The following is a 12,095-nucleotide window of genomic DNA, read 5'->3' on the forward strand; positions in this document are numbered from 1 at the left end:
GATAACCACGGAACAGGAAATAGAACATTCTCTGATATAGAGAACCATTTTCTTAGTACAATTAAAAGTAACATAAGGAGCTTTAAAAAAAAATAGTACAGTATTACTGTAGTTTTGCGGCAAACAGGAGTTATCTTTATGCTTTAATGAGACCATATCTAAAAGGAATTATGAGAACGCCACAGAAAACGAGAGATGAATAACATACTGCACAATTTACAATATTAATTTCAAGTAACGCAAGCAAAACCAAACAAAAAAAATGTTCTGGCCCTTTAAACCGAAGATAAAAACAACACGGAGCTCTCTCGTCTCGCCTGGCAATTGGTTTACGTAGCTGTCAATCTTCAAATATCACGGCGCTGATTGGATACGCCAACATCGTGTAAGCGGAAAAAAAATAAGCGAAAAAGCCTATTTGCTATTCACAGGCGATTTTGCGCCGTCTGTGGCGGAGCGACGGTTACTTCCACAATTTCTACGTAATTTGCGTTAAAGCTTTACCTCTCGACAGCAGGTGAGGTCAAATGGGAAAAAGGAGACGCGAGCAGACGGACAAGGTTGACGGACAGGTGGGAGAGGAAGTAGTTAATGTATTTTACCGGCCTAGGTGGGACAAATGGACGAAAGCAAAACGGTTTTGGTTGAAAGCCTCATCATCTGGGTGAGTTTTTGATGTTTGTTTTTGCAGGGCACTTTAACACTGTGACGTAAAGAAGCCAGTCGATGCCAACGAGCACCTGTTTGAAGATGGCCGGGTTTTTCGAGAAAAATACGTATAAATATAGATAAGCGTCAGATATTACCTAAGAATCCCAAGCGTAATATATTTTGATTTAAACTGTATTAACAGCAGTTAGTTTGCTTGATAATTTAAAATAACGGAGGTAGCATGCTACAGATAATGTAAACAAAGGTTGCCAGGTTCGAGTCCCCCCGAGACGATATCCCCCATTTGGAAGATTAATCCGTTTAACCAGGCAGACGAGCAACGGCATTCATCTAATTAAGTCCTTAATTAATTACTCGGTTTGTTAGACGTTTGCTTGGGCTACAAAATGTAACTTTTGTTTTTGATCATGTTCATGACCCCACACTTGTAACTTTGGATCCTTTTTTTAAAAAAATAATTCAAACGCCTGTTGAGCTCATTGAGGGATTTTATGAGTCTGTTTGATATGCATGATGCTTCAAAGTCATCACGTTTTTTTAGATCAAAGGTGCGACCTCTTGAACTGGGGGTGTCCAAATCACATCCCGTGGGCCATTTGTGTCCCTCTGACTACATTTTTGTGGCCCTTAGCGTGTACAAAACATTCATTTTGAAATGGCCTGCAATCCTAGTAAAAAAAAAAAAAGTACTGAAAAGGTTTGCTGGTAGACAGAAGCGGTAACTTCTATGGCTATTTATTTCAGAAAATGGCAAATGCTTGTATGAACAAACGAAAACAACTTTTTGATGGATCGTTTGTTAATAGAAATAATGGCTTTTCCACAGTGTTTGGGTTAAATCAAGTTATTTTTTCAAGCTTTAGATTTCATTTGCACATAGGCGATTTCGCCTATTTTATATTTATTTGCTATGCCAGCCAAACCATCAAACCACTTGCTGAAGCAGTCACGCGGTCCACAGATCATCATTTCCGAGTCTTGCCAATATGAAGTACGCCTAGATACGCATTTTGTGGACACGCTGCTCCCATTATGGTCATAAGTTCAAAAAAGAAACTTCAGTCAAAACTCCCTGTCGGTGCAATTCTACGACTCAAAAGCTTTTAAGCCATGGTCAAAGAGTTTTTTTTTTAATTCCAGATTCTCAAGTTCACTCAGACTACTTTGTTGAGCAACGTGGCCTATCAATCCCCAGGCGATTCTATTTAGAACACTAATCTGTTTAACCAGCAGACGATGGACGGCATCCATCTAATTAAGTCCTTATTAACGCTTTCTTTAAGCAACAGCAGCCCTAAGTAGGCCAACCTATTAAGTGAGCATATATTGGAAGTGGGAGTTGGGGAAAACCATTTGCATGTTTTGTTGTTTTTTGCCTCCAGCTACAGACCTTCAACACCTCTGCACTATGCACAACAGTAGAGGACCTAACCACCGGCGTTGCCATATCTCAGGCTCTTCAGAAAATGTGAGAAGACAAATGTGTGAGCGGGTGTTTGTCTGAGTGCGCTGCGATTGGCTGGAAATCATTTCAGGGTATCCCCCGCCCACTGCCCGAAGACAGCTGGGATAGGCACCAGCATACCAGCGACCCTAGTGAGGTTAAGCCGTTGATGGAGGGATAAAAAGAGCATGGGGTGTCCAAACATGTTCTTCGAGGGCTGCGTGTTTTTTTTTGTCCTCCAAGACACCTGATTCAAAGATCAGGAATGTTTTCAGGCTTCTGCCGAGATTGCTAGTATGCTAATCATTTGTATCAGCAGTGTTAGAGGATGGAAACTTGAAAAACATGGAGAGTCGCGGCCCTCAAGACTGGGTTTGGACATTCCAGAGGTAGAGGTACATTTCACTGCACGTACTGTATGGACATAAGGTGCTTTATTTGTATTCAATCTGTTAGTATAATTTACAGTGGTAAGGCTTGTGTCTTGAGATATGAATGACTGGTCTGAGCTCTGGTTCAAGATAAGAGTTGTCATGATTTTTTTTGTTTTTGTTTGCATTGTGTGTTGTCAAGCAGAGACCCGTCGTGGTTCACTGACGGATGGATCGCTCGCATCAAAACAGATGTGGATGACAATTGGAGGTTGAAGGTAGAGAGCAGCTCTTGGTTATCTTGCGTCTTTTTCCTCATAATTATAACGTCTGTGTGCGTTTGTGTGTGACCTCCACAGCTGAACAATCTGAAGAAGATCCTGCAGATGGTGCTGGAGTATTACAATGAGGTAAGCCAGAAGGTTGTTCATTGCGTTCATGTTGTCCAATGAGGCGCGCTGTTGTGTTGTTAGCAAGACGCGCAAGAAAGAAAACTCTGCACTGCGGCTAAAAAAGCTCGGATCACGTCTGGTATGCGCTGGAGTAATCCCATCTCCAGCCCGTTGAAGCAAAAAGTTCACCTTGTTTCGCTCGGTGTAACTCGCTGTGCTATGCTAGGTCTTGGTCCAGGGGCTCTCAGACTTCCCCCTGCCGGACGTGGCCCTGGTTGCCGAGCACTCGGACCCCGTTGAACTGGGCAGACTGCTGCAGCTTGTTTTGGGCTGCGCCGTCAAATGCGAGCGCAAGCAAGGTGCGGTGCACACCACGCACACATTATTTTGATTTGTCTGCAAGGTTTTTAGTTTGTTCCTAGCAAAGGGGTAAATTGATGGAAATCAGGTGTTGTGAACAGAATCAGATAGAATTTTAAAGCCTTATTGTCCACCATCCATACAAAAACAAAGCAGTACAATTTAGTGCATCTTTATTGGCAGAATACATCCAGATCATCATGACGCTGGAGGAGTCTGTGCAGCATGTCGTCATGGCAGCTATACAAGAAGTCCGTGTACCATCAGCCATCATAAGCTAAGGAATGGTGCACTTGTGTGAATGGGGGAAAAAAAAACAACTTTTTTTTTTTTTTTTTTTTACTACAGCTCTTACATAAAGAGTCCATGACCCCCTTAGGAGCAGAGCTGTCTGGGGACCTGGAACCGCAGGTTAGCGCTATTGGTTTGGAATCCGAGCACTGCAGTCCAAATCACCTTTATGTGAGCATAACCATGCCTGAAAACATTTTTGTTTTCCAAAACCAGTTTGATCAAAATGAATTGGTTTGGACAGGATGCATTAGAAGAAAAAAAAAGTCTTGAAAAAAAACATGCCAAAAATTGAGAAAGAAGCCTGCCATTTTGTTTTCAAGTAGCGTTATAGACAATTCGAGGCAAGTCCTGCATGTTTTCTCTCTCCAACACACCTAATTCAAATGATTAGAACAGGAATAACGCCCAGCATTTGTTTTTTCTACCAATGAAGACCACCAGAGAGCCGATCTGCAGTGTCATGTTTGGATTGGAATTTGTTGTTTTGGTTTTGTTCATGTTTTTTAGTCATTTTTCGGTTCCCCTCGCATGTGCCTTTTCCTGTCTGTGTTCTCGTTAGTATGATTTCGTCCACCTGTCTCCTTACCTGCCCCCCTTGAGTCAGCCAACCAAGTTCCCCTGCCTGTTGTGCCTGTCCAGCTGTTTCACGTTCTCCTAATTTAGTGTGAGTGTATTTAAGTTCCAGTTTAGTTGCACTTATTTGTCGGGTTTTATGTCAAACGTTTGTGTATGTCAAACTGTCGCACTGTTTCGAGTATCCGCCTGAGTATCCCTCGTCAACCTGTCGCTGTTTGCCTGCTGTTCCCCGTGAGTTTTTCAGTTTTGAGACTTGGTTGCTACTTTGTATTTTTTCCTGTACCAGTTGTTCCTTCTTCGGTTCATCATTTAACCTTCATTATTTTGAGACAGCACAGTCTAGCCTTTCTGAATTTTTTGGGGGGTTCACTTCCTTCCTCCGCTTCTCCGACTGCACCCAATGTGACAAGTAGAAAAGAGTTTAGCTCTAAATCACCTGCGAATGGATAATGGTGTACCTTATTTATACAACGAAATTAGCTGTTCACAGGCAATTTAGGATGCACCCTAAAATCCTTCCTGCTGATTGGCTCTTCAGTGGTCTATATAGGTAAAACAAAATGGCTTTTCTTTTGGGATTGTAGTTTTATTTCATAAAAAAGATCTTCAGGAGCTTGAAAAGGATCCAGATCATTCTAGGTCTAATTCCAGAATTCAAATGTTGAAGTAATGCATATAACAATACAGGGCACATGAAAAAGTCTACAGCCCTCATTCTGAAAAGGTAACAGGAAGTCAACCATTTTTATTGGAAGGAGCCATTTTGTGTTTATTCGAAAATTCATATTTTGAATGACTCCTACTAGAAAATTAGTTCAAAACAGAAAAGTGTTTAATGGGGAAAAAAAAAACATTTTTCAGAAGCCTAAACATACCTGAAAATTCACCAATTTAAATAAAATGTGTATCTCAAAAACAGAAATCACATTGAAAGTTGATAACAAAAGAAAAAATATAATTAGCAAATGGTTTTTAATTGCTCTTATCCTGTGCATGTGTTCAGCTCAGAAAAGCTTTGGAGGAACTGTCGGAACTTAGCTCAGAGAAGGAAGCGCTCGCGCAGCGCTGCCTGGAGCTAGATCAGCAGGTGACTACGCTTCTTCTAAACACACTCATACTACACACATTCAGTGAAAACACACACACTTGTCTGCGGGTTAGTGTAAACAAAATCATGCCATTGTCTGGAGCTGCTGTGGCAGAAGGACTGCGAGCTTATACAGTCCGGCCGGCGCTCCGCGTTCACACCGCGCTTGTCGGCGAGCACTGACCGGTCACCTCTTTAACTGGACTCTCGACAGGTTAATTTGCCCCCCTTTGCCGCCCCGCCCTCGGCTGCCAGGTAAGTCCCATATGAGCCAAACTAAACCCCTGCGCTGCGTGGCTGTTGACGCTAACAGGTGCCTCCATCGGGACGCTTCATGGCCAGACTGTGTGAACTTAATGATTGCGCACACGCAGGATGATGTCATTTTATATTTGATGCTACTTGCAAATAACAATGGTTTACTGTACTACCCCAAAAATGTGGGCTGACTAACTGTGTGTTTTTGCATGGATTAACTTGCACTCATTTCATTCACCGCTGCTGTACCATGAAAAATCTTCTTGCCTGTCCCTTAGTTTACCAGTGTCGCTATTATTTAATTTATTGCTCAGGTGGCCATCCTTCAGGAGGAACATAACAGCCTACTGGCTGAGAACGACATCCTGACCGATCGGGCCAATCAGCTAGATGCGTTAGATGACCCCAACACACCGTCTGCCAGGAAGCACACCCAACTACAGCAGCAGCTAGAAGCGCTGCAGGAGGAGAACTTCAGGTTGGTTCTCCCTGCGCAAAACCCATCAATATGAGAAGACTGAAGAAATGTTTTGTTTTTTTCAGACTGGAGGCCGCCAAGGACGACTACAGGATCCACTGCGAAGAGCTGGAGAAGCAACTGGTGGAAGTCCAGCACCGCAACGACGAGCTCACCGGCCTGGCAGAGGAGTCGCGATCGCTCAAAGACGAGCTGGACGTGCTGAGGTTTGTGTCCAAACAATAACAATAGCAATGTCAAAGGCTGGATTTCCACATTTCCAATCTTACCAAACTGCATATGTATTTAGAGATGTATGGTTATGGTAGAGATTTACGTGTAATAAACAATTGACACCAGTGTTACTTGTATGCAACCGCTGTAAATGGTTAGAGTAGAAGGTCAAAAGTTGAAGTAATAAATTACTAGTGATATTTCAGTGTCACATTTTGTCCTTCAGGAACTGTTCGGACCGTGTGGTGATGCTGGAGGCCTCAGTAGAGACGTACAAGCGAAAGCTGGAGAACCTGGGCGACCTGAAGAGGCAGATGAAGCTACTGGAGGAGAACAATACCATCTACATGCAGAACACAGTCAGCCTGGAGGAGGAATTGCGCAAGGCCAACGCCGCCCGGGAGCAGCTTGAGACCTACAAGCGCCAGGTAGGTTTTGAATATGAAATGACTGGCCTGATGGCATTATATTCTGTTGATTTGCTCCACATCAGGTCCAAGAACTTCACAGGAAGTTGTCGGATGAAACAAGGAGAGCAGACAACCAGGCCTTTGAGTTGAAGAAGCTGGAGGAGAAACACGAGCTGGTGACCAAGGAGAAAGAAGTATGACTCGCCGGAAACAAGAGGATCATGGGAGACGGGAGCGTCATTTGTTGCGTTTCTCTTCACCGGCAGCGCATCATCGTGGAGAGAGACTCGCTGAAGGAGCTCAACGAGGAGCTTCGCTGCACCCAAGCGCAGCAGCAACAACTTTCCCAAGCAGGTACATTGCAAATTTTGATGGGTGACCCAACTACAAGCAATGTATTTTTTTTCCTCTAGTTATGATTTGTAATTTATAATAGCATTTCTAGATTTGACTGTTAAACAGAAATTCTTCAAACAGGAGGCCATGTGATTGTATTTATTTATTTATTTAGCTCAGAATCACACTTATTTAACTATATCCCATCGTTTTCGGAAGGCCTTCTAGCATAATGCTAATACACAATGCAAAACAACTCTGGATATAAACAAACTATGACCCTTCCATGTTTATGGATGTTTAACACAACCTCTGCAGCAACACATGTAGACAAAATAATACTCAGGCATATATTCTTTATCCTCTGCAAAACCAGACTTATTCCTAAATCTGACTGAATAATCGATGTATAGTAATAAACCAAACGGTGCTGCTCAATGTATTAGGGCTTAAAACACTGATATACAACTTGAAATTGTCTTAAATCCTATTGATGTTATGATACAGTAATTTAGGGTGCTTTTTTTTTGTAAAATGTTCCAAAAATGTTTTTATGAGCGTTTCTAGATCATGTAACAAAACTAAATCTAGAATTTTATGTAGGGTTTTTTTTTTTTTTTTTTCTTCCCCTCCTCCATACCCTGCTATGATTCACCACAGCAAAAAATTGACCAATGGTCTCATGTGCAGGGATTCTTCCTTCCGGGAACCTGGCAGCGGAACTGATCCCCGTCGAGCACCGGTACAGAGGCCCCGCCCACCTACCGTAAGTCATCATCGAGCCGACGCCCCCCCTGATTTTTCTTTTTGTTTGTCTGGCATGCAGAGAGAAGTTCATCAGGCTTCAGCACGAGAACAGGATGCTGCGAGTGCAGCAGGAGGACTTTGAGAGGGAGAAGATCGCCTCTCTGCAGGCGCAGCTGGAGGACGCTCACAAAAGTCACAGCCAACTGGACACGGAGAACAGGTAGTCATCTCGACTACGTGTTTCCTTCACGACGCGTGTTATCCTCTCCCTTTTGCCCTCAACGTCCAGGTTGAGTCGCCAGCGGGTCAGCGAGCTGCAGCAGCAGGTGGAGGACCTCCAGAGGGCGCTGCAGAGCCAGGCGCTCAAGCCCGATGACGTGAGTTCACCCAGTCCCAGGCTGAAATGCCGTCAAAATAGTTTGAAGCCATATTAACGATTATTTGCTACCCCCACAGTCAAACCTGAAGCGGAAACTGGACGCTCACATGTAAGTCAGCTATCCCCAAATGGATTCAATTGAATACAAATATTTCAATCCAAAATTCTACACACAACAACCCATAATGACATTCAAAAATAGTTTTAAGGTTTTTTCGTTTTTCTTTTTTAACTCATTCAATCCCAAAGTCACATATGTGTGTGTGTGTTTTTTTTTTTTTTTTTTTAAAAAGAGTCCAGGCATTTAATACTAGCTACTTATCTTTTTTTCCCCCAAAAGGAGTGTGTGAAATTAGCTGGTACTAAATCAATTACTACTAATCAATTACTTAGGAAATTAAGAACTAAAGTAATCAAGTAATTCATTCATTAAATTACTTTAGTACTTATAAAGTACTAGATTACTTTATACATTAATATGTATACATGACTTTAGTACCTAATACTTTAATAACTAAAGTAATCATTACTTAGTACTTTGCATTTCATTGATGACCATTTAATTACCTGAGTATTTGACCTTTGATACATATAGTTAAAATTAAGAGAATATTTGTTTCCCTAAAAATCTTACAACACCACGTATTGAGAAATTTTAGAAAAATGGCCTTTTTAAAGTATATCATGAATGTGTATGATATTCGCATGGAACGGACTGCCCTGCAAATAGTGAACATTTATGAATAAACGATGAACATTTAATTTCATTAAAGCTAGTTATATTCGCAATATATTCCGCCAAAAGTGAAGATGGGTTCCTAAAAATATAAAACTCAATTCCACAAATAGGTGAATCTGTATTGCCAAATTTTCAGTTTAAATTTCTTAGTAAGTGGGCAGAATGTGTCAAGGCCGCTTGCTTTTTGGGTCAGGGTGCAGCTGAACGAGGCCCAGGATGAAATCATGAAGAAGAAAGAGTTGCTTGAGGACCTGCAGCCAGACAACACTCAGAATTGTGAGTGCGGCGGCGCCGCGCGCTCGCGTGACCCGGCTAATGAGCCCAATTGTTTCGCTTAGCGCTAAAGGTGGACGAGCTGGAGGCTGCGCTGAAAAAGAAAGATGACGATATGAGGGCCATGGAGGAAAGGTACAAAATGTACCTGGAGAAAGCTCGCAATGTCAGTCTCGCTCTTTTGCCGCCCTTGGTGCGTTGGAGCCGCGGCTTTTCATCGTTTGGCGTCCTCGCCTCCAGGTGATCCAAGCCCTGGACCCGAAACTGAACCCAGCCACTGCGGAGATCCAGGCTCTGAGGAACCAGCTGGCTGACAAAGACAAACAGATCCTCAATTTGGAGGCAAGTTAGTTTTGGACATTTTGTTTTGGATTATTTCATATTTGTATATTTTAATTATATATATATATATACACACACTGTAACTATAATTAAAAATGCCTTATAATGGTGAGCATGTGTAGCTCGTTTAGCCTACCACATAAATGCAAAGCACCCAGCTGCAACTTGAGCCACAGTCAACAATAGCAAAAAAGACGTTAGTCTAGCGTAACGTTTTCGATCAACTGAATTCACCTGTTATTTTCCATTTGGCGATTGGCAAAAGAGAACAGCACCATTTCTCCCCACGGTTGAAAGTAAAGAGAGGTTTGCCTTCTGTCACCAAATTGCCCGCACCAGGCAGATAAAAGTTGAACTGAAGTGCAAGGCTTACGGCAGCATGTCCAATGTCCCCCCCGCAGCGTCAGTGCGAGCAGGCCCGACTGCGCGAGTACGAGGAGAAGCTGATAGTCTCCGCCTGGTACAATAAGGTAAGATCCGAGATGCGGTTCCCGAGCCGCCCCGGTTACGCAGGAACACGCCGTCTCCCCGCAGAGTCTGAACTTTCAGAAGCTTGCCATGGAGTCGCGTCTGGGCGGCCGCGCCGGCTCCGTGCTGTCCTCCGGCCAGTCCTTCTTGTCGCAACAGCGGCAAGTGTCCAACTCCCCGCACCGGGCGCACTCCATCGGCGTGCCCGGCGCCGCCTCCAAGTAGGGCCGGCTCAGAGCCGCGTGCCTCCCCTTTTTTTTTTAGATGCTGTTTCTCATCCAAATTGGGGAAAAATCATACAGCACTCCACCAAATAAAAATTCCAAAGCCAATTTTTGATAGGAAAATAAATTTTTAAACCAATTTGTTGAAATTGGATCATTTCCCACAAGGTATACTGTATATACTTTATGTATGTACTAGGCATGGGGCCGATATCAGATTATGATAACTTTGAACAAAAAAATCACGCTTTTTAAATTACAGCTCTTTTTTTTAGTTTGTTTTTTTATTTAATGTCAATTTAATTGACTTTAGTTTTTGGAGTCAAGAGTTTTACTGTCATATGTATAGTTTTATTATACCACACAATAAAATTCTTATTCTGTTCACTTCCCGAGCAGCAGACTAAATTCCTTAATCGAGCAAATAAATAGCAATAAAAAATAGCAATAAAACAACAAACAAACAATGGTGCTAATAATATAGTGCAAAATATCATGTGTAATATTTGGTGCATTAGATACAGTACACAATAAATAAGTGAATGCATTGTTTTTCATTTCATATATGTATATAAACCCCTACCTCTCCATAGCAAGTCACTGGTAAGCGATTTAAGACAACGACCTTCTCCTTATTCTTCATTCATGTCATGGGAAAAACAAACTGACACTTGAGGCGGCTGGTTGAGTCAACTCCGCAAGCACTAGTGATACCGAACTTCACTGTGCTTCCACAAATACCCACTTTAAGGCACTCTAGACTTTGGAGAAAAAAACAAAAAAAAACAACCTAAAATGATGTAATTTTCAAAATAACTTTGAATGTGATCACCTGTAACCCTTAAAATTAACTCGCATTTGTTCAACTAGCGTAAGTCTGTTTTTGATCAAAAGAAAGTTACGTTTTGAGAGCCAACTTGTACGATCCAAAAAGCGTACGAATGGTATGCTAAGCTTTGTCCAGTCATGTCCCAGAAGTGGGTGACATCAAAATTCAGGCTATTCACCAGTTTAGACAAACTTTTTTTTTTTTTTTTGTTAGACGAAGCAAAGAAAGTGCTGATTTCCATTTATATACAGCAACAGTTATTGAAACCTTGACTTTTTAAACCCAGAACCCAATTATTGGCCCATGCCAAGTATTTAGCCCATTATTATTATTATTGTCTATTAACTACACCATAGTGGTCGCAAAGCACCGAACTAAGGGACCAATCCACCCACAAGTGACCTTAAACACACCGGGGGGACGGGCAAATGAACGATGAGCTCCGAGTAATCGGACGATGGGACTTGAGGCATCCCGGCCGATTCAACGTTAGCCGACTTGACACCAGAACATCAGGAAAATTTGCCACGCTGACTGAAACGGACTAGCAGGCATTATGTAGTCGAATGGCTGATTTTTACTAGAGTGACAGGGATGAGTTTTGCTAGACTTGGTGCAGGCACCCAACAAGGTTGCTAAAACACTGATTTATGTATGAAATGATGCTTAAAATAAAAGTCAAATGAGTAATGAACAATCAAGGGACAAGAAACCCAACATGTATCATGTTATTAGCCATGGAGCTGCACTGATAATATTCAATGTGATCTTAGCACCAGCCTTTTTTTTTTTTGTAATTTCAAATGAAATATTTTTGGCTTCAAGTGCTTTAATATAACCCCGAGATGGCTTATACTGTCAGGATTTGTTTATATGCGGATATACTAACTGTTGGTTCGAGCTATTGGCACAGTACACTTATGTGTAATGTTATGCTTGATGGGGGGGCAAAAATGTGTGAATGAAAAAAAATGTGAATAAATTATAGTAAACTAACCCTTGTGTACTTGTCATTCTGAGCAGTTTTCACAAGCAATCAAATGCTAAATTACTGCTATCGTTATCAAATTATATGAAAAGCACCTTTTTTCCAGACAGGCATTTTGGTGAGTGCAGTATGTTTTGTTTTTTTTCTCTTTTGTCAAAAAGGCCACTGAGACACTTAGTCCCCAAATCCAAGTGTTAACATTCACCACCCCACAA

At 42.0% G+C, this 12,095-nt stretch overlaps 1 protein-coding gene across 2 annotated transcripts; it reads left to right on the plus strand.

The window, feature by feature from the left end:
- Positions 1 to 434: 434 nt before the first annotated feature.
- On the plus strand, positions 435 to 11,888 carry hook1 (hook microtubule-tethering protein 1). Of its 2 annotated transcripts, none has more exons than XM_088426643.1 (22): positions 435 to 664; positions 2,055 to 2,140; positions 2,693 to 2,765; positions 2,847 to 2,897; positions 3,106 to 3,238; positions 3,423 to 3,490; positions 3,588 to 3,701; positions 5,113 to 5,196; positions 5,769 to 5,932; positions 5,998 to 6,138; positions 6,372 to 6,573; positions 6,639 to 6,749; positions 6,822 to 6,909; positions 7,582 to 7,633; positions 7,718 to 7,858; positions 7,928 to 8,015; positions 8,095 to 8,126; positions 8,950 to 9,032; positions 9,095 to 9,195; positions 9,270 to 9,371; positions 9,773 to 9,841; positions 9,906 to 11,888. In XM_088426643.1, the coding sequence occupies exons 1-22, from the start codon at positions 620 to 622 to the stop codon at positions 10,062 to 10,064; spliced, it is 2,187 nt and encodes a 728-aa protein (XP_088282769.1). In that variant the 5' UTR covers positions 435 to 619; the 3' UTR covers positions 10,065 to 11,888. The 2 variants fall into 2 exon arrangements, with proteins under 2 accessions (XP_088282769.1, XP_088282770.1); XM_088426644.1 differs by having other exon boundaries at positions 3,588 to 3,650.
- Positions 11,889 to 12,095: the final 207 nt, after the last annotated feature.

The sequence above is a fragment of the Hippichthys cyanospilos genome, chromosome 10, assembly GCF_059441005.1.
Source record: "Hippichthys cyanospilos isolate Australia breed blue-spotted pipefish chromosome 10, RoL_Hcya_1.0, whole genome shotgun sequence".
NCBI lineage: Eukaryota > Metazoa > Chordata > Actinopteri > Syngnathiformes > Syngnathidae > Hippichthys > Hippichthys cyanospilos.

Coding starts and splice junctions, on each gene's coding strand:
- hook1 (XM_088426643.1), top strand. CDS start 620: ATGGACGAAAGCAAAACGGTTTTGGTTGAAAGCCTCATCATCTGG. Junction 3,239..3,422: donor CAAATGCGAGCGCAAGCAAG/GTGCGGTGCACA, acceptor CTTTATTGGCAG/AATACATCCAGATCATCATG. Junction 5,933..5,997: donor CTGCAGGAGGAGAACTTCAG/GTTGGTTCTCCC, acceptor TGTTTTTTTCAG/ACTGGAGGCCGCCAAGGACG.